The 22490-nt window shown below is 39.7% G+C and overlaps 3 protein-coding genes across 4 annotated transcripts in view; 1 reads left to right on the top strand and 2 right to left on the bottom strand.

The window, feature by feature from the left end:
* The window catches only part of LOC6032931 (serine/threonine-protein kinase ATM), a 37163-nt gene extending 36709 nt beyond the window's left edge, over positions 1 to 454 (top strand). For both annotated transcript variants that reach the window (XM_038255415.1, XM_001843399.2), the window contains exon 15: positions 22 to 454. In XM_038255415.1, coding sequence (XP_038111343.1) covers positions 22 to 370 — 349 coding nt within the window. In that variant the 3' untranslated portion in view covers positions 371 to 454. The remainder of the gene's footprint in view (positions 1 to 21) is intronic.
* A 195-nt stretch (positions 455 to 649) lies between these two features.
* On the bottom strand, positions 650 to 1882 carry LOC6032925 (estradiol 17-beta-dehydrogenase 8). The gene is made up of 3 exons (XM_001843393.2): positions 1711 to 1882; positions 1572 to 1641; positions 650 to 1454 (listed from the first exon to the last, which is right to left on the bottom strand). Exons 2-3 carry the CDS (start codon positions 1609 to 1611, stop codon positions 754 to 756), a joined length of 741 nt encoding a protein of 246 aa, XP_001843445.1. The 5' UTR covers positions 1612 to 1641; positions 1711 to 1882; the 3' UTR covers positions 650 to 753.
* Positions 1883 to 4811: 2929 nt separating this feature from the next.
* Positions 4812 to 22490, bottom strand: part of LOC6032922 (rho GTPase-activating protein conundrum) — a 167915-nt gene continuing 150236 nt past the window's right edge. Inside the window, exons 5-12 of the mRNA XM_038252821.1 lie at positions 20969 to 21036; positions 10557 to 11013; positions 10387 to 10477; positions 9719 to 10286; positions 9477 to 9654; positions 9222 to 9405; positions 5730 to 5889; positions 4812 to 5665 (exon numbers count right to left, since the gene is read on the bottom strand). Coding sequence (XP_038108749.1) covers positions 5570 to 5665; positions 5730 to 5889; positions 9222 to 9405; positions 9477 to 9654; positions 9719 to 10286; positions 10387 to 10477; positions 10557 to 11013; positions 20969 to 21036 — 1802 coding nt within the window. The 3' untranslated portion in view covers positions 4812 to 5569. The remainder of the gene's footprint in view (positions 5666 to 5729; positions 5890 to 9221; positions 9406 to 9476; positions 9655 to 9718; positions 10287 to 10386; positions 10478 to 10556; positions 11014 to 20968; positions 21037 to 22490) is intronic.

Here is a 22490-nt window from a genome sequence, read left to right as displayed (position 1 = left end):
ATTTTAAATAACCACCCTCAGGTCGTGCGAGCGAACGTTGGAAATACTGCGGGCAAACCACGCCCCCATCATGACCATCCTGGAGGTGCTGCTGTACGACCCGTTGTACAGCTGGAACGTGCTGAGCAACAAGAAGGCGGCCCGCCGTCAGATGGCGGAAATGTACGGCGACGAGGAGTCCGGCCTGGGAGGTGGGTCCAGCGTGAACATTAGTGCCGAGCGAGCCCTGCTGCGGGTAAGTGATAAGCTGAACGGAAAGGAGGATGAAAAGTACACATCCGTGGAGGGACAAGTGGAGAGACTGATTTTTACCGCCTCAACAAATCTGAATCTGTGCCAGCTGTTCCACGGTTGGCAGCCGTACCTGTAAGGTAAGGGGGCGTCGTTGACATTCCTATTTTAAGTATTGTTTTTTGTTCGTCCTAATATAACTTGGTTCGTTACTTTTGATAAACAATAGTTTTGGTAATATCAGAGCTTGAAAGAAAGCCATTGCAGTTATAAAGTTAAACTCTTAAAAAAGGCAGGCTGGCCTGGGTTAAATCCCAGTCGATACCGGTTAGATTTTTTTGTGGCTGGAAATGCATACAATTTCTAGAAAATCTTAAAGGCAGGAATCTTTTCTGGTGATAAAAATAAGTCATACATGTTTGCGTTCCACACAACGTTTATAGTATTACAATCAATATAAATGCATTTGTAAATGACCCTGAGACACTTTGTGAACAATTGATACGGATTAGCTCGCGTAATTTATCCTCCAGTAACTTCAACGGACGTTCCGTTCATGTAGCTGCTCTTGTCCGACGCTAGGAACGCAATTACTTCGGCGATTTCTTGGGGCTTTCCGAACCGGCGCAGGGCACACTGCATGACGACCATGTCCTTCACCTTCTGGGGCAGGTCATTCGTCATGGGCGTCTCGATGAATCCGGGCACGACGGCGTTGACGCGAATATTGTACCGGCCAAACTCGCGTGCAACGACCTTGGTCATTGCTTCGACGCCGGCCTTGCTGGGCGAGTAGTTGGACTGGCCAATGTTTCCGCTGCGAGCCACGATCGACGAAACGTTCACCATCGATCCGGTCAGCTTGGCATCGATCATGGCCTTGCCAAACTGCTGCAGCATCAACCACGTTCCCTTAAGATTGACGTTGATCACGGCATCAAAGTCAGACTCGGGCATCTTGAGCAGGAAATTGTCCCGCGTGATACCGGCCGAGTTGACCACGATCGTCGGTGGATTCTTGTACTTGGCGAGGGTGGCGTCAAGAACTTGCGAGATGCTGGCACTGGACGAGACGTCCATCTCCAGGGCCGTGTTGTCATTCTGCCCTCCGAGGCTTTTGATGGTTTCCTCGACGGCCTGCAGGTTACGATCGACCGCCACGACAACGGCACCATCACGGGCCAGCAGTTGACTGGTGATGCGACCGATTCCCGATCCCGCACCTAGTAGAAACACAAACAACTCAATTAGATCAACGCAAATTGTTGCCTCAATTGGACTACGCGAGTTATCTTTTTACATAATGGCTTTCGATTTTATTTGAACGACCTTGAACCTACCAGTCACCAGCGCCAAACGTCCTGCCAATGGTCCACTCATGTTGTCCAAAAAACTCTTGATCGGTCAATCCTGAACGATTGCAAAAAGATGTATTAAAATCCAAACTAAAACCAATAAACCAACTAAATAGGTACTTACAGCACGATATCGCCACGAGCCCCAGAGACCTGCACACCCGTATCGAAATTAGCACTGAATGCCAAAACTGGATTCGAGTGGATTTACGCTAGCCGCAGCAGTTACGTATGTCACACCTTCACACACTTGCAATACATACGTACCATTAGGTGGCGTGCTCGCATCGCGTAAAACTCGTAGACCGGCCCACCACATGATTCTGACAGATGAATGAACAACGCATACGGACGACTGTTGTGGTTGTATTTACGTGCGATAGTAATAAACACCTTGGAAGTGAAGTAAAGATGAAACAGTTAGCTTCAAATACATACAGAGATGTTTGTATCAGACGTTTCTAACGCTAACGCTGCTGGCTATGGGGTGGTAATGCGCTAACGCTCATGGTAGGACCAGTGTCCCACTAGGGTGTAATATGGTTGTATGGAAAAAAAATAAAGTTGTCCAAATTTAGTGAGCACAGCACTTTTTCAGTTCCTTATGGGGTCCTAAACAACCCACAGTGGGCGAAATGGAACCCAAAATCGGACTTAATTGAACGCGGCTGGTTCCCTGGTATGAATAATAGTGTTTCTTATGTAAAAAAATCTGGGGAATCGATTGGTGATGGTTTCATCCACCGCACGAAACGGCAAAGGGTCCATTTTGCCCCAATTCCCCACTTTTTTAACATTTTTTCTTGAAAATCGGTCTGTATTTAGAGCGGAGGCTTTATGCGGCCTTCCAAAATGCGCTTAACTTTTGTGAAAATGTCCCAGGAATCCAGTAAAAATAACCACTTGCACCGCAAAAATCATCTAGGGTCCATTTGACCCCGATTCCGCTATAAAAGCATTTTTGGTCGTTTTCAAATGTAAGGTCAGATTTTAAAAATCTGAAAATATTTTTATCGTAAAGATTTACACTTGAAAGTTTGACACATTTATGTTGATATAGAAATTAAACTAAATAAAATGATTGAAGAATCACTTTTGGGCCAATTTTCCCAAACGCAATGGGGAATTGGGGCAAAATGGACCCTTTGCCGTTTCGTGCGGTGGATGAAACCATCAACAATCGATTCCCCGGATTTTTTCCATTAGAAACAGTATTTTTCATACCAGGGAACCAGCCGCGTTCCATTAAGTCCGATTTTGGGTTCCATTTCGCCCACTGTGCAACCACTCAAAGTTTGGGACCGATTGATTGCGCAAAGCGATTCAATTTTCCATATAAATTTGTATGGGGAAAGCCATTTTTTTGGATTATGATATTTATCAAATCCACGTTTCATGCATCCGAATATGAGTCCCGTTTTGATATAGAATGTAACGTGGATTTGATAAATATCATAATCCAAAAAAAAATCCGTATACAAATTTATATGGAAAATTGAATTGCTTTGCGCAAAGTGAGGACTAAACCAATCGGTCCCAAACTGAGTTGTTTAGGACCCCAAAAGGAACTGAAAAAGTCCTGTGCTGGAAAATCGATTTTGATATTACACCCTAACAAAAATGATGTATGGGTATTCAAAAATCTGTATTTTTTGATCGAAGAAAAAAAAGGGGCGCGACAATGTGGGAAAGGGAAGTAATTTGTGATTGTAGACGGTATTGTTTTGATTCGCAGTATGTTAAGTCAACTGTTGTGGATGTACCTGAACATCGCAGAACGGGGTTTCTCTTCTTTCCGTTTTTATCTACCATCTATATTCTGTTTATTTTGTTTCACTGATTCTCTAACACGCCTTATGTTTATTATCGTCCATTTGTTTTCGATTTTACTTTCATTGATTCTCTTATTTCTCAACGCTTTTCCACTCTATTTAATAATTGATGCTGCTGTAACAAACTGTCTGTTTTCGATTAATTTGGCAGCGATGTCAGTTTTGTTTATCTTTATTTATCTATTTGAATAATTTCTCATCTTCCCTGTAAATTGTCCTCAATACAATCTAAGCTTGTTTGTTACCTCTATTTATTAATTATTGTTAATTTCTTTTTCTACTTCATAAATTACTATCTTTCTTTTACTATTGATTTTTCAAATAGTATATTTCTTTCACTGTACATTGTTTTCAATCTTCACCCTTTTCTTCAAACAAATGAGGTTCGAGCCCTTACTCAATTTGTGGAATGATCTAAGAATTAACACAAATATTACTATTGTACTTTTGAAAAACTTTTATAAAATGCTTAGGACCAAAAATTGTAACAAAACACCGCGACAAAAGAAATAGCAACAGATAAACACGACTCAACACCTGGAAAGATTTCAGGAGAAAACAAAACGCAGTAAAATAACAACTAGTTTTTGAATTTAAACTCAAAGCGTGTTCTAGCGTGTTGCTCGTACTGACTCAGAGCAAGGGTGAGATGTAGGTGCAAGGGCAGTGCGTGTTCGTCGAGAACCTGGTGCACAAGATCGGTCAAGGCCGGTTCTTACACTGAAAATTGCGAATTGCGAATTTTAATAAAATGCACCGTTTTCAAGTTATAGCCATTTTTAGGTAACTTTTTTGAAAATAGTCGCAGCTTTTATTTTTTTTAAATTAGTGCACATGTTTGCCCACACCTGAAAAAAATATTTTTGAAAAGCTGAGAAAATTCTCTATATTTTGGTTTTTTGACTGTTTAGTAAGTGTGAATAAAAACATTGGAAAATATGAAGAACGTTTAGAAGAAAATGAAAAGATAGAATGTAAATGCGGATGAAACAAAACCCTTACAACAACAAAAAAACGAGACATATGTTAGTAGGAGCAGAAGAGAACAGTGAATCAGTCATAAGAAGTAGTCAATGCGGATGGAGAAGAAATTGAGCCTAGTATCCCTTCACTAAGACTTGTAGAAAAAGTGCTGAAAATCACAAATGCCAGAAAGTCAATGCGGATGGAGAGCAAATTTGACACTCCTCTCACAATATCGTAAATATTTATAAACACCCAACAGACTACCTCAATATTTTTCAGCAAATTTCTCACCGAGTTAGCACCTTCTTTCGGTTTTGTTTCTAGCAATGACAATCTAGGATTTTGGCTAGGGAGAACAGTTTTTCGTCTTGCTTTTTGGTGGAGTACGAGATTTAGGGAAGTGATATTAAAATAAAGGCAACACAGCTTTTATACAGGAAACACTACATTTTATTTTCATATCAGTATTAATTATCGATTTCACGCTCATATGTACAGAATATATCCAAGTTAAACTTCCTTATATACAATCTTTGACTTAACACCGTAATAAATACTCGTTATAATGACTATCATCATGTTTTAAGGCGAATGTTACGTATGTTCCAGTATTCTGCTGCAAGGTATTGCAGTTTCTTCTTTTTATTATCCAAAATTATTGCCAAAATCGCCACTGCTGCTACTACCACTTCCAAGGTTTAAATTTAGCTCCGCCAAATGGGCATTAAACGTTCTATATTTAGTCTGGTTCCACTCGAAAAGCCGGAATCCGGTGGGTGGTTGGTAAATGAAAATAAATGGTAAACCTAATCAAACACGCGCACTTCCTCCATCTGAATGGGCTATAAACGATTCTTCTTGAGTAACATCACTCTCTCTATTTCGGTAAAGCAAAATAGTAATACTAACACACTAAATTACACACGTACACACACACACTTAGAAAAGAAACGCACACACACTTGGTAAAACAAACCATTCAATCTGGAAATAATTAGCTAAACCAGCGAGCAGTGAGTGTGGGAGCAAGCCGTTATAAACGGTCAGTCCAGCGCAGTAAACTTCCGCCTGATCGGTGCCAAAAATAAGGGGTTTGAAAGCTTAAACGCGCGAAGACGTGTGGACGGACTTAAACCTATTGGTTGATTGATTGGTTGGCCACGCGGCCCTTTGTTCTCTCCGCTCTCAGATGACTAATCTATGGATGTGGTTGGTATCGATGACGAAATCACCGCTGCCGGAAGCAGGATTTTTGGTTTTTCGCGTCAGCTGACGTTTGGGCTGAAAATAGTGAGAGCATTATTATGGGCTGATAGATATTCGAAGGGGGTTGATATGCTCATACCTGGCCATTTTTGTTGATCATTTTGCTCTGCTCGATTAGCCGGATGGGCACCAGCCAGAGGTCGTCCGAGAGCGTGATGAGCACGTTCGTCAGATGGCAACACTGTGCGGCCATTCGAACCTGGGCGCCGATGTCGTTCTTGTCCGGTGGGTGGATGAATCTAGGGGGAAATGGAATATTTTAAATTAATTTTATTCACATGACATAAAAAACCGAAGCAACAGTTTCCGAAATATCGCGACTTGAAACATAAGGCATAAGCTGACTCTGAGAAACTTTTTTTTTTTACAAAAAATCAAACTTTCTGTTCGACAATATTTTTGAGTTTTTTTTTCAAAAAATCATATTTTTTTTTCAAAAAATCATATTTTTTTTCAAAAAATCATAACTCCATACATCGCGCCACCCTTACTCTAGCGCTAAAAAATCTTGTTTGCCTACTAAAAATATGTATTTAAAGAAAAAATCGAACATTGAACATTATTCAGCGATTCCAAGTCAAACCAGCAGGATCCAAATCAAAAGTGCTTCGATTTGGCGCAAATTTGACCTAGAAACCATTTTTGGTTTGGTTATTAGGGTGGTCCTTGTCGAAATAGGGTGATCCAAAAATCAGCGCTTTGACTATTTTCGTGAATCACCATTTTTAGGTATATTACGTAAAGCAGTCTGAAAATTTATTAAATAAATATTTTCAGCTGGTCCCGAAACCTTCAATCCAGCAAATAAAATTTTAATTTAATCTTATTCATGTATGTTTTCATAATGCCTTAGTATTTTTTAAATTTAATTTATTTTATTTAATCCTTTAAAACGCCGATTTTTGGATCACCCTATTTTGCCAAGGACCACCCCAATCGCCAAACAAAAAACATATAGGAGTCTAACTATTTTAAACAAGAATTTTCCAGGCCAAATTTGAGCCAAATCTGAGCATTTTTTATCTGGATCCTGCTGGTTTTACGTGAAATCGCTTTATTTTGGAAATTCAATTATCAGTCAAAAAAAAAAGCGAATAATTTCCGTGTGCTTATTTTTTATAAACGTTGCCTTTATAAACGAATACTGCTCACTAACTGAGCTGAACGAAAAATTACGAGGGGATCACCGATGCATAATATGTTCCTGATGAAATATAAAAATAAAAGTTACTCAAATTAATTTACAATGCTTACTTTCAAAATCTTTTAAATTGCGAATAAAAATGAAATAAAAGTTTTTTTTTATTATTGAACATGATTTTTGCATCCATTAACCCCTCGGTAATAGTGGCTTGTTTTGTTTTTTTTTACGTTTGTCTTTTTTAATTGGGCTACGATCCAGTTATTGAGCGCACAGTCAAAATGCAGCCCAGGTACCGAACAAGTACTGTATCTGATGTTTCGATTAACCGAAATGAAATTTTTGGAAGGCCTTCGGGTAATCGAGGCTGGACTGTATGTATTTCATGAAATATTATGGGTGGAACAAATTTAACTATATTTTTATAATTTGAACAAGGCCAATGCAAATTTGGTTTGAAGCTTTTGTCCCCTCCCCTCCCTTCAGGATTTTTACAAAAATGTATGAGGCAAAAAATATTTAACATTAAAATTCCATTAAAATATTGTTCAGTCTGTTGTAAACTATTTTAAATAATTTTTTTTCTGTATTTAAAATGAAATCGAACAATTTTATGCTTTTCACATTTTTTTGCCTTCCTCACCTTACTAAGGAAAGGCTGTAAAATCACACGAAAAACAAAATTCTTAATTTGACCTCCTAGACCCACCCAGAATCAAATTTTGAGCATGTCTGTGTGTGTGGTGGGATGTTGATCAAAAAAATTGCACTGAGTTATCTCGGCACTGGCTGACCCGATTTGAACCTTTTTTCTCATTTGATCCGTCTTGGGGTCCCATAAGTCGCTTTTGAAAATGATAAAGTTTAGTTAAGTACAGCCATCCCTCATATTCGGAACAGTTTACAGATCGGTCAATGTTCAAAAAATCATAGTAAATCAATGATTGAACTTAATGATTCGCTTTTACCTTCATTTGAAAGCTTTTCTTGCGATCTTTCGAATGCTGTATCGAACAACAGCAAATTTTAACTTTTATATCAAGTTTTTGAAGAAAAACTTTGACCCTTGAAATCCACAAATTCGGAACACTTTTTTCTTACGGATGTAAACAAACTTTGGATCTCTCCATGAGTACATATTTTTTACAAAATAATGACTTCAGGCACTAACACCAACGAAACTCATGCTTAGTTATGTTTTATGAACGGTCTGATAACTTTTTTTTGTAAAAATATCAGTGAAAATCTGGCGTTCCACAATTGTGGGAGGCACAATATCATTCCACAATTATGAAACAGGCAATTTGGAGGCAGTGTTTTGCTGCTCTGGATAAAATAGTCTTGAAAAGAGGTTTTTTATTCAAAAAGTGCTACTTTTACCCGTGAAATAGCAAGAGAATGTCCAAATGAAGGTCCTAAAAATAGTAGGGTCGACAGAAAAGCTGCATTTGGCATGTTATTGACAAATTACCACAAAAGTGTTCCGAATTTGTGGGTGTTCCGAATATGTGGGATGACTGTACTACAAAAGTTATGCTAAAAATAACGATTTTAACAAAAGTTTGGAAGATTGTAAAAAGGGTGGTTTTTGTAAGAAACCTCGTTATACAAAAAAAAATGTTATACATTTTTAGAAAGGTTTTCGAAAGACCTTTTCAACAAGTTCAAAAGATTGAAGATCTGACAACCCTATCAAAAGTTATAAGCACTTAAGTGTTATTTATGAGCTTTTTAGAGGCCGGATCTCAGATATTACCTAGCATTACACTCTAAATGTGAGGAAGGCACCTGGTGGATTAAGTACCGTTTTTAAATTTGGGATCACAGATCAAGAAAACAGACTTGAGAAAAAAAGTTCAAAATGTACAGTACTTGTTCGGTAACTAGGGTGAACGAAAAATTACGAGAGGACTACCGATCAAAAAAATTTCTCTGCAAAATGCAAAAATAAAGATAAAGAGCTTCAATTTGCTTCCAGAGCTCACCTTTTCTTCAATTTTGACTTGAAATTTCATAAAACTGAAAATATAAATTTTAATTTGTTAAACTTGCTTTTTGCATCCACTAGCCCCTCGATCATTTCGGTTTGTTTTTGTTTTTTTTTGGCGTTTGTCTGCTTTTAAAGTGGGCTACAGCCCGGCTATCGAGCGTCCAGTTATCGAACAAGTACTGTATTAATATTTATTTAAACGTATTAATCATTCTGTAATAGTTTGGTTCATTTTTTTGAAAATCAGGCTTGAAATTGAAATGAATTTTGTTTGCTATTTTTTCCGAGATATCAGAAAGTTCCTTCTCCAGTTACTTGTTGGCATATGGGTTTGTGGAGTTTTGGACATAAGGAATCGATGGAAAAAGTTTTATAAAAATATGCAATTAAAATTCGTTTTCCTGTGACGTAGAAAATTGCTCACTCGCAAGCACACTCACCTCGGTGGGAACAGCGACGGCGCAATGATGGTCGCCACGTTCTGCTGGCTCATCTTGTTCGTGTCCTGGCGCTCGACGACAAGCCGGAAAAAGCTCAACAGCTCCCGCAGGGTGTTCCGGTTCTCGTGCGGTAACAGCTGGCAAAGCACCGCCAGTGCTTTGTACTGATCGTTTGGAGGTAGGACTGCGTTTAGTTAAAAATTGATGTTAGAGAATATATCAATTCAAATTGGGACACTAGTTATTTTTTTTTACCATTCGTTTGATAGAAAAGATGCACTAGATCGTTGGCTAGCAGCGGTTGAGGTAGTTCGCGTAACCAGCGCTTCAACAGTGCACTCAAGTCGTGCACGCCGGCCTTCTTGAAGAGTGGTTCGATCTTCTCCGGTTTGTAGTAGAAATTGTGCTCAATTTCGTTGTAAAAGGCTTCGGTCTGCAATAGAGAGAAGGGATGCTTTAGTGTTTTACGAAACATAATTCTGAGAGTTTGAGCGTACCTTTTGTTTGTGTCCCGGAACCCGCAGGATGCCTTCCTCTCTAGCACCGCGTAACCTTAGCTCAGATAAGATCGCTTGCAATATCAGAGGCACGAGGGTGGTGTCCTCGCCGGTAATCTGTTGGTCGCGTCTCACCAGTGCGTTCAGTGATACTCCAAAGACGTTGCCCTCCTCCTTTCGTTTTCGTTTGAACGGTTTCCGCTTGTCCAGCGCCACGCGGTTGTTGTCGAACAGCGAGGCCAGCTCGAGCCACAGCAGCGGCTGCAGCCGCTTGACGTCCCCCTCGGACACCTGGTCGATGTCGCAGCACGGTTCGCGCAGGTTCCACAGCTTCTGCGTGGCGGACGCCGTCTCGTGCAGCGGCGTCGACGTTTGCTTGATCATGCTCTCGAAGCTGACCGGTTCGTAGGAGGACGAGTTCTCGACGGAACAGAGCAGACTGCTGCGAGGCGGAGAGTTCGGCGGACTCTGCTCAGACGACGAGTTGCCCGAGTCGTCGTTGCTCTGGTTGTCGTTGTACAGGTTCGTATGGCTGCGGGTGCCGGAGATGTGCTGGCCGCCACGAGTTCTAGTTACAAAAATTTAAAATAATATTGTAACAGTCAGAATAAGGAATCACCTACTTGTATTGCGCGACTAGAAAAATGTAACATCACTTTTCAACTTACCCTATCGTACAGGAAGGATCCGATCCCGACCGGATCCTTGGTATGTGAATGGTTCCCAGTCTCTGAAAGTTTAGTAATTCTATGCCCTCTGCTGTAATTTTAGAAGAAAAAGAAGAGAAATATTCAAAATACGTTGTTCTTTTGATCATTTGGTCACCCTTTCAACCAACCATTATGAAAGGGTATATCACAGCGCACGTGCGACCCCCGGAACAGTTCGGCCGAGCCGCGCAACGGTGCACTCGGGGTCCGCCGGAGGTTCTGCTTGCCGCGGAAGGGCGTCGGTCGCACCACGGCCCCACTTCCGCCATCGAACACCGACACGAAGCTCGGAATGTGGTGATGGTGATGGTTCCCATTGTGGCCGCCCACGCCACCGTTCCAGCTGTCGTCGCCGGGCAGTGAATCGAGCGAGTCCGGAGTGGCACTGCGCGATCGTGTTCCCGTGCTGGACGAGTCCAGGTCCCGGAACACGTCCCGAATGTCGGGCTTTTTGCTGCCCCGGTTACGGGTCCGGCCGCGGACCGTTCGGTTGAGGGCGTTCACCCTCTGCTTGACCGCTTCCGCATGGGCCGTGGACAGGCTAGCGATGACCGGCACGAGCTCTGTCGTGGAGAGTTCGCGACCCTGTGGACAGAAGGGAAAAAATGAAAAATTGAGATTATAAAATTAATAAATATAAAAGCAGGTATTTGAAAGACTATTTTCGTTAAAATTATTTAGACAGTTCGACCGATTTTTTTAATATATTGAAAACACTTGTTTCTTCAAAAATCCTCGCATATTTGAGTGATTCAACGATTTGTTATCAAGTCCTTCTGTTTAATTCTGTCAATTTAAACCAGTAGTGTAGCGAAACTGTATCACTGCCCCGTTGAACTCACAGCTTCCAACTTCGTCACTATTAGGTTTTACGCCGACTCAATTTTTAGGTTACAAATTTGACAGCTTGGCTGCACTGTTTACATTTTTTGCACGTGTGTCTCAGCAAAAATGTGTGTGCGTGTGCGCTCGTGACGTCACGCTGTAAAACCTAATACCAAAAAACGATGACCAATGAAGGTTAAGTGTGCGAGTGGTGACCTGAAAATCGGTAGCACCAAGGGGGTAGGAGGACGTATCAACAGACAAGATCATGGCCACGAAGCGTGCGATCGGACCGCATCCAAGCGCATCGCATCGCTTTTTGCATCTCGTTCACGACTTGGTGCGAACTCGATCCCGTCTTCGTCTCTTGTAGTGACGGATCGCTTTACCCTCTGCTGCTGCAAGAGGAAGTCATGACGAGACGCCTGAAAGTCAAGTTCAGGTTTGTGGGTTTGGCGCGCGAGCCATAAAACATTGTTGTACCACCAACAGCAGCAGTCTTGAGGAGGGTAATTGGATTAAAGGCGGAAAGATAAATGGTTGCCATTATTGCCGTTTGTCTGCGACGGATGTTTTGGCTGGTTGTTTTCGGGAAGTGTGGATTATGACAGAAAATGCACACAACAAGCAGTAGCACATCTAGATTTGTGCTTGACAAATGATATTGTCGTGTTCAAAACAAAACGTATTTTTTTAAAGCTTGTAGCTTTTGTGCCTTTCATCATCCCGTTACGGATTGCAAATCCAGTAAGCCGTAATTCGAAATCCGTTCCCCACCGGTCAGGATTCCAGGTGAGCTTTTTTTTTACTTTTTGAGGAAATTTGACTTTGTTGAGCCAGACGGGAATCTAACCCATTTTAAGGGTAATGTTCAACTTCCTCGTGTCTCTTTTGAATTTGTCGATAGACTTTCTACTAATTCTATGAAATCTCGATATACTCAATTTGCTTTAAATTTATTTGATGGGTGTTGTTGACCAAATATGTTTTCTTTTATTTTTTTACATCTAAAAAAAATCAGATAATTACGGTTTGTTTCCTACAACAAACTAAAGATAAAAAAATAGGCGAGTCTGATATTTGGCACCAGCTCTTTCCCAACATTCAGCGGAGTCCGTCGAAATATTTTGTCGGAGTGTCAAGACTGTCAAGAGCAGTTTTTTTTAACATTTATTTTAGATTTTATAGGATATTTCTTCAGAAAAGTCACTGAAAATCTATGAACTCATGTACATATCCATCAAATTTCTTATGAATATGCATAGAGACTCTGAATTACATATTTGACCTGAAATAAAAAGATTCCTAACCAAATTTGGCAGTTTTCTAGCTTTCTTTGAAATAACCCCAAAATCCACGCTGGAAACCTCAATACGACCGATTAAAAGTCTTTTCTTGGTACAATTAATCATGAAAAGACATCACCAAATTACCGGGCTTTTCCCTCCAAACAAAACAAAACGGTAACTTCAACTCGCTGGTTCTCGGGCATAACTCAACCAATCAAGACGATTTTTTTCCAGTGATTTGTTAGGATGTCTAGATGATCCTAGAACTTTGCAGAACTCAATTAGATCAAATCTGTAGTTTTTGCGATTAAAAACATCGTTCCAACTTTTTTTTCGCGTGTTAAAAAAAATCGCAAAAAATTCCGCGGATGCAGTCATTTTAAAAAAGGTGGAACGATGTTTTCGGTCGCAGAAATTACAGATTTGTTCAAATCAACGTTTGCAAAATTTTAGGATCATCTGGACATTCTTACAAATCACTGGAAACAGGAATCGTTCCGATTGGTAGGGTTATGCCCAAGAAACAGCGAGTTGAAGTTGCCGTTCCAACTTTTTTGGGAGGCTTGGGCCTCCCTGTAAGTTCTAGATGCATTGGGCGTTCCAGTGTTAATTACCATTTCATAATTCACTTCCACGAGTTTTCGCTCGATGATATAAATTTCGCTTCCCTTACAATATTTTGACAAAATTCCTTCTACAAGTTGTTTAGAATAGTACCCTACATATGCTGATACTTTTTGGTAACGATTTTCCTATTCCTTGTAAAGTTATGAAATTCATCATTAATCAATGATTTTCAACCAGGAGTTTGATAAATGCATCACAAAATTATACAAATTATATAGGAGAAATATACCCTTTCTAATCAAACACCTATCTTCGTGATATGGAGAGTTTGATGCTCGATTAAAGCTCCAAAAATACTTTTCAGGCTATAAACTTACCAGCAACAGCACCACCTCGAGTAAGCACGCAAATGTATGCCACTTAGGGTAGAGTAGTCATCAATGAGATACGGGAAACAATGATAAAATGGCCTTCACAAGTCGTTGTTTCAATCAATCAGGCTCATATTTGGTACATTTATGTAAATGATATTTCCAGAATTTTTTTTTGAATAAGTCCTTTATCATATGAAACACAATAGCTTATATCTGGAGCAACATCTGAAAAGGGCGCATAAGCATTTTGACGGCTCGAACTATTTCACAAATTCCGAGCCAACAAGTAATTATTTAGCAAACCCCGCAGTGGCAGAAGGTAGCTGGAAAGGCCAGCTATTGTTCAACACATCTAGTTTTGTGAAAAAGTTTACTGTGGTTTTCGAATTGTCGAAAGAGTTCCAGCTGTCAAAATGCTTATCCGCCCTTTTCTCGTGTTGCTCCAGATCTGACCTTTTTCTTGAAAAAAAAAAAAAAACTCTAGATTTAATCATTTTGAAAAAAAAAAAAAATTAAAGGGTGATTTTGATGGACTAAATATAGAAATATTTTGAGAGCTTTTCAATTCGAATTAGCGAGCATTCAAATTATCGGACACTCGAAGTAGTGACATTCGAATTTCATTTTATAGGATCTTAACAAAAATTGGATGTCAAGTGCTGTACTAATTTAAAAATAAAAACATTAGAAGAAAAGCTGATTCAAATGATAAAATTTAGTTTTTATAAGGAATTTTGAAAATTCGCCATTTTTATCTTTCTAATTGTTCAACAAGAAATTTCCTAGAGGATGCGGGTTTTGATCGTGGCGGCAAATTTTTTGGCAGTTTTTTTTAGAGAAAAAATCGCTATAATATCAGGGTAATTCTCTACCAACTCACACGAAATCGGGAAAAGTTGCCCCGACCCCTCTTCGATTTGCGTGAAACTTTGTTCTAAGGGGTAACTTTTGTCCCTGATCACGAATCCGAGGTCCGTTTTTTGATAACTCGTGACGGAGGGGCGGTACGGCCCCTTTCATTTTTAACATGCGAAAAAAGATGTGTTTTTCAATAATTTGCAGCCTGAAACGGTGATGAGATAGAAATTTGGTGTCATAGGGACTTATATGTAAAATTAGACGCTCGATTTGATGGCGTACTAAAAATTCCTATAAAAAACGTATTTTTTTATCGAAAAAACACTAAAAAAGTTTTAAAAACTGTCCCATTTTCCGTTACTCGACTGTAAATTTTTTTGGAACATGTCATTTTAATGGAAATTTAATGTTCTTTTCGAATCTACAGTATGTAAAAAAAAAATATGTACACCCCTATGCACATTTTGTGATGAAACTTGTAAACACTTTAAAGTTTGACAGAATTTTTGCTATAAAATGCTCATGAAAAGATGATTTCCATAAAAAGTTATATAACAAATACTATTAAAGAAATAAAAAAGGTGCAGAAAAAGTTTGTACACCTTTTGAAAAATTAACATAAACAATGTTAGATGTTGACAAATCACCATAAATCCAGTCCCCCAACTCCAAATAGGCATCCTTGACTGATTAAAAAAATAATTTGGATTGAATATAAAGTTTACTAACTACTTAGTGGAGTCCACGATTCACAAGTCAACCTATGTGGCATCGGAAAGGGCATACAATGTCCGATCTTTTGATATTATGCAGCTTCCACCAAACCGAAGTGCGCATCTCTTCTGTTGCGCAAAACAATCTGTTGCGCCATACAAAAATGGAGCGGTTTATCGTAAGCGTGTACATCAGTCTGTGGCGCAACAGGCTTTGACAGGTTGCGCTCGTGTTTCGATTTTTGTCTGCTTTCACAATACCCATACATCTAGGTTTTCTATAAAACCCACTTTTTTAAATACCTAGGCAAAAACGTTGTTATGGTTTCGTTTGAGCAACCTGCCAAAAATGTTTGGACTTTCGTAATTTTTGTTCTCGTGGGTCAAACTTACTTTTTGCCCAGGTATTTAAAAACGTGGGTTTTATAGAAAACCTAGATGTTTGGGTATCAAAAGATCGGAAATTGTATGCCCTTTCCGATGCCACTTAGGTTGACTTGTGAATCGTGGACCGGTTCGGATGCCGGCGGATTTTCTGATCACGTTATTCCGGGTTGGTACGAAAATCCAACGAAAAATCTATTCTAGCGATACAAAGACCCCCAAAACGGTGTTATACCCACTCCAAAATGTTTATTTAGCAATTCTATGGTAATATATTGACATTTAGTTGAATTAAAAGTTTGCAAAATTAAGTTTAGATAAGTTTTAAATAGTATTTCCAGAGTTATATAAACTTTTATACTAAGTAGTTAGTAAACTTTATATTCAATCCAAATTATTTTTTAATCAGTCAAGGATGCCTTGAGTTGGGAGACAGGATTTATGGTGATTTGTCAACAAATAACATTATTTATGTTAATTTTTATAAAGGTGTCCAAACTTTTTTTGCACCTTTTTTGATTTCTGTAATAGTATTTGTTATAGGGTCAAACCGTCCACATTAACGACCCCCGGGTCTTTTGTGGTCTCTATTGCAAGTTTCTGCTCGAACCAAGGAGTCCGAAGGCTTGAATGGGGAGAACACCCAAACCTCTTTTTACTCCAAGGAACCTTCCACCACAGTGTTTGAACTGACGACCTTTGGATTGCGAGTCCAACCGCCGCCAGCGATTCCACCGGAGTAGGCTTGGTTTGGTGTGTTGTTTGTACTTATGGCATGGAGACGACTCCTACACCTGGAATGACTTAACGGCCTAACAACCAAGGCCGGGACCGGCATTTTACTTCCTCATCCGATGGAAGGTTGCAGCAGATGGGAATCGAACCCAGAATCATCCGCTTACAAAGCGGACAGCGTAACCATTCGACCACGCACTGCCTTGTTATAGGGTAGAGGACCCAGAAATCTCCCACTTTATAGTGGCAATCTAGGAAATTTGATGAGAATTTATGGTTTTTGGTTCTATTTGTTGTAGAACGTTGATAAACTATTTGATTGTAAGTTTCCACAAGGTTTTTATCATTTACGTGTTCATTTTTTATAAAATTTTGCGTTTTAATAAAGTGCTCTGAAGAGCCTATTTTCGCCTCCCTAAATCCAATTTTCGCCCACCCTTGGAACCAGTTTTCGCCCACGACAAAAATCAAGAAATCAAATGAAATTATGACTCAAAGCTACACCCAAAGTTAAAGAACGAGGGGAAAGTCCTCCCGAAAAGAAACGTGAGGAAAGTACTATTTTGCGTGAGTAAAGACCTCTCGCGTGTTCATTCGTTCATTGACGAGTTCATCCTATTGAGTGGCTTATATGGACAAATGACCACCACTTAGTCACCGAACCATGGTGGCCTATACGGCAAAGGCACGGTTCAATAAGCCGAAGGTCTTGGGTTCGAATCTCGGTACCGTTACTTTTTTTTTAAGGTAAACTTTTTTGGTAAATGAACCCATGAGTAAAGTACTCAAGGCATTTTCGGGATTTATCCTCTCCGTCCGCACACAGTACCATTTTACTACCGAATCGTGCTCTTTATCCTCTCGTATGCCGATGCCCAGTTCTGGGTGTAAGCAAATATGGTCTCCTATTGATACACAACATGTTCCCGAAGCTAAATTTCATTGATGTGCACATATTTTGTCGTACATATTATAAATTGAGGTTCAAAAAACCCTAGGAGTTTTTTTTTCAGATATCCTGCTTATTTTGAGATTCTCTGTCTATTATAACTAAAACCAAAACATGTTCTCACTCTCTCTAAAAAAATATGACTGAATCAAAATTTGTGATAGAACTCATGTGTCCCTGTTCACCCAAGATATGGGCACACAGTTACAATTAGCTCCATGTTGTTGTTGATTTTGTTAGGGGAGCATTAACCCTATGGGTCATTTGCTTGCCAAATTGACTCAATGTAAAACATCGAGTACCTCTTAATAAAAATATTAAAGCACATGTGTAACTACTTCTCCATCCTCTGCTTAATTTGTTCTCCTATGTACCAGTAAACTTTTACAACATTTGAACCAAAACCCCCTATGAATGAAAGTAATTAAAATGATTATTTAACCTTTAAAAATAATCTAGAATGTTCCAAATATATTTTCAAGCACATTTCGCTGCGATTAGATTCGTTAACGAAAACTGGTTCTAGATAAAATCTGAAAACACAATACTAGATTTCGCCCTAGGCGAAAATTGGATCTCATGTTTTTTCATGACCCCAGAAATCGCCCACTTTGTTTTATTGAAATAACCTTTGGTAAACGTTTAAAACAGGTAAATCACTAGATTTTCATGAAATTCTGACATACAGTGAACTAATGAATTATGCATTTACATTATTTTCGGACAAAATGAGTTGTTTTCCCTCATTAACATTACAACAACTTTTTATGGAAATCATCTTTTCATGAGCATTTTTGTAGCAAAATGTTCGGCATGAGTTTCTGAACAAAACGTAGTACTAGGTTTCTGTCCAACTTTAAATTGTTTACAAGTTTCATCACAAAATGTGCATAGTGCCCAAGGGGTGTAAATACATTTTTTACATACTGTACATTGACTCAGAAGGGTCATGTTTTCATTAAGAACAAAAATTTTCATTTTATAATTTCGCGTTTTTTCTAACTTTTTAGGGTAATTTTTTAGAATGTAAAAATGTTGTACAAAGTTGTAAAGCAGACAATTACAAAAAATTTGATATATATACATAAGGGACCATCCATAAACCACGTGGACACTTTAGGGGGTATGGCGATTGTCCACGATCCATACAAAAGTTTTTTTTGTATGGACAATTGTCCACGAGGGGGGGGGGGTTGAGATTTCCAAAAAAAGTGTCCACGTGGTTTGTGGATGGTCCCTAAGGGGTTTGCTTAGAAACATCACGAGTTTTCGCGATTTCATTCCCTTGTGGACCACCAATCAGTGAGGTACTCCTCGATATTAGCTCCTGAAAAGTGGTAAAAAGTGCAAAAAATGCCTCACGGCAAGAAAAAGAGGCGGTCCTCACCAGCAGGATCGGCAGATTTGAAGAAGCTAAAGAATGCCGAAGCGCTACCTGCAAAGCCAGGCAGTTTGAGCAAGGACGCTCAAAAATTGTCTGGAAACTGGTTCGCTACCCTCCCTGTGGACGTGAGCGAGAAGGAAGAATTTGAACGACGGGAAAAGTTGCCACCCATTTTTGTGAAAACATCGTCATCGGATTCGGTGCGAAAGTGGCTGACCGGATTTATCAAATCTGGTGCTTTACGAGCTTCCATTCGCTTGTGTGCTGATGGACTCAAAATTCTGCTACCTACCAGAAAGGATTACAACTACGTTCGGGATTTCCTGAACAACACAAAGATCGAATACTACAGCCATGACGATCCAGGTAAACGCCCCATGAAACAGGTCCTCCGAGGCCTGTACGGCATGGATGTGAGTGTGCTGAAAGAAGAGCTGAAATCTCTTAAGTTGAACGTGATCGAAGTCTTCAAGATGACGAGACACAACAAGGACATCAAGTATCGTGATCAACCTGGTTCATATCGAGAAAGGATCGACAACGCCGTCTGAGCTGAAAGCAGTTCGGGCAATTTTCAACATCATAGTGACTTGGGAACGTTATCGTCCAGTGCACCGTGACGTGACACAGTGTTCGAACTGCTTGCAGTTTGGACATGGTGGAAGGAACTGTTTCATCAAGAGTCGTTGTGCAACCTGCGGAGGTGAGTACAAAACTCAAGCATGCGAAACAATCAACGAGAACACCGAAGCTAAATACTTCAATTGCGGCGGCGACCATTCGACCAAGAATCGGAGCTGCCCAAAACGTGCTGAGTTTGTGAAAATTCGGCAGCAAGCGACGACGAGGCACCAACCAAATCGTCGCAAAACACCACCAACTTTCACGGACGTGGATTTTCCTGCTTTGGCGTCACCTGGAGCGGGATCTGTTCGAGTGGTTCCAAATCTGCAGCCATTGCCGTTGAATCAGCGGCAAAAAGTTGCAGAGAATACAACACCTCCTGGCTTCAGTCAGCAACCGAGGGAAAACCAACCAGCATCAACGGATGAAGGCAGTAGTGACCTGTTTTCACCACAAGAACTTCTGAACATTTTCATCGAGATGACAACAACACTGCGTGGTTGCAAAACTCGTGCGGAACAAGTAAGAAGGCTTGGATGATTTATCTTAAAATACAGTTCGTAGTTTACTCGTTCTAATGATTTGGAATATTTCAATGAATTTACTTTTTTTAGTTTTAAGTAAGGATTAGTTGTTAAAGTGATTTTTTTCTTTTTTACCCAAATGTATTCGACTCAATGCAAAAATGTAAAACAATTTGAAGCAAATAAATGAATGTGAACAGTTAATAATAAAACGAAAAATACAATAAAGATGACAAGCATTAAGCCATACCACTTAGAATGTAAATGAAATGTAATGATTATAAGAAAGTTCAATAAAGACATATTTAATTTCAAAAAAAAAAAAATATATCGCGCTTTTACAAAAACAAGTTTTGAAAAAAATACTTTTTGTGTTTCTCTTTGTTTCGTCGTTCGTGTCTGTCGCGGGTGACGATGGACGGCCATGATCGACGACGACCATCTTTTTCGAATAGTTGTCACAAGATAGCACACAACAGACGATATATCTATTACACAGCTTTTTTTGTTAAAAATAATAAAAATAACTGCGCAGTCTTAACTCGAGGGGTAACATGACATTTCAGGTCCCCAAATACAGGTTCACTTTGAATTAAAAATAAATAGACAGAGCCAAATGGTTTTTCTCCAAAGTTTGTGTGGAGAATTAGTGCGGTTCGCTCCTTGTACATAATGCATGCATTTTCTGGATTGTATGCAAGCGCGTCTAATTTTCTTTTTTTTTTAAATTAAAGTGCACGTTTTTCTGGGGAACACAAATAGATTCTTTTAACAAATGTAATTTACGGGAAAACTGCATTTTTTGTTCAAAATGTGTCTACAATCTTTGCATACGTCCAGAGTGAAAACAAAATAATTATATTCCTTCGCTCTTAAGCAAAGCAATCAGAACCAACGCACCGTTGTCACGCCATTTGATATCATGATTGATTCAAATCGTGTTATCAACAGCCCCATAATCAATCGCGATTCAATCAAGTGCACGCGAAACTTCTCGCACACTTAATTTCCTCTCCCGTGCCTCCGTGACAATGTGACAATTGATGTTCCGGAGCAGCATTCGCGATAGCTAATTTGCATATTAGCAGCGACATCTCTCGCAAAAAAAAAACCGTTGCGCATGTAATCAATCACTTCCCGCCGTCGCCGCCCTTTTCGTAACGGGGTTAAATGGACAGGTTCGTCAAACGGTTTCTCATTAGCACTCGGGACGTGGGTTAGAATTTCCCTTCGCTTGATTTCCCGTTTATGTCTTCCAACTGGGCAGAGATCTAGGAGAAATGTTGTGACAGTCGGGTGGGTTATTGCACTTACCTCCTCGAAGGCCCTGGTCAGCTGTGGAAATCCGGCGGCATTCAGCCATTCTGCTTCCAGTTCTCCGTCTGTAATTTGAAGGAAAGAGACAAACGACAAAGAGTTGTAATTAGTGGACCGTTTTGTTGGATATCAGCTGAATGTGAGGCGTAAATGAGTGCTAAATGCCAGTTAATATTGGAGCATTGGAGTGATGATTGGAAAATCATGTAAGGAGCAAAATTATGTGATATAATTGCACTTTAACACAATCCCATTTGAACTTGAAACATTGTGTTAAAAATGGTAAAAAAATTGTTAGCAAATATTACTCCAGACTGTAATCGGCAAATAATTTACTTCAAACAGAAATTCAGTATGCCAAATTCCAGATGTTTCACAGTTACAGAGTGGCAAAAATACACCAAAATTGAAACATTTAATTAAACAGTAAACAAAAGCTTGGAATAACCGCCAGCTGTTTAACCTCAATTTTAGCAAACCGTGGTTTATAAAACTTAATCGCATGGAGCAAGTAATTGTGCGACGCGTTAAATGAGCATCAGCGAATCGAAACAATCGACACGTGCCAATAATTGTTCCATTTTAATCGTAACAGAAAAGGAAAAGGCAACCTCATTCGGTAGTTGATGACGATGCATCGTGGTGGATAGATTAGGAAGAAGCATTGTGTTGTGACTTGAGGGAAGCAACATTTGTTTTTACGTTTAACATTTTTTCGTCTTTTTTGACGAAAAAAAAACTGAACCATGTATTGAGTTGTAGTGACTTCAAAAAATTACTTATTTTTCTGTATGCTAAGTGTTGAATTAAGAGGCATTCAAATTATGGCATCCATGGATGTTATTCCACCAACAACTACGAAAAAAACAAGATTTATATTCGTCCTCGGAGTTCCTCACATAAACAAATCGCTCGACAATTTCAACAATACCGCCCAATTAGTGGCGCGGCTGCATTCCGCGATTACATGTTCTGAGCCATGTCATCTGCAAAAATTACGGAGGCATAAACAGAAATATGCCGTGACCTCCTTAAGACCCCAAACCGACGACGACGTTTCTGCTCCTGCTGAAGGCTTCGCTGGACCACCACCAGCGCGAAGCGTGAAGATCTCCGCGAGTAAGCCACACTCAGCATCATCATACACCGTTGATAACGTAACGCAACCGAGCAGAACTGATGAACCTTGAGGGGAGCCATCCACTGCTGCAACGCGGCACGTCACGGAGATGCCCCTACGCGGCGGCGGCAGTGTAGACCCCAAGACCCCAGCAGAGTTGCTGGGGTTGGGTCTCTGTGAAATCGAAAATTGACGCAGTTTTTGGGGCATCGCCTGTTTCGCTCTGAAGATAAAGTTTTTTTTACCGCTTACCGTAGTTGCCATTTTGACCATTTTTATCAAAATCATGGTTAACACTCTAAAACCCAACCAAACCATTTCTAAACAAATTTTGAATCTTTAAAACACATTGGCAGCGATGGAACAATCATCATCAAAAGAAAATCTTTGGACGTTCAT

Source organism: Culex quinquefasciatus, chromosome 2, assembly GCF_015732765.1.
Source record: "Culex quinquefasciatus strain JHB chromosome 2, VPISU_Cqui_1.0_pri_paternal, whole genome shotgun sequence".
Classification (NCBI taxonomy): domain Eukaryota; kingdom Metazoa; phylum Arthropoda; class Insecta; order Diptera; family Culicidae; genus Culex; species Culex quinquefasciatus.
The sequence above is the reverse complement of the archived record's forward strand: the minus strand, read 5'-3'. Positions and strand labels throughout refer to the sequence as shown.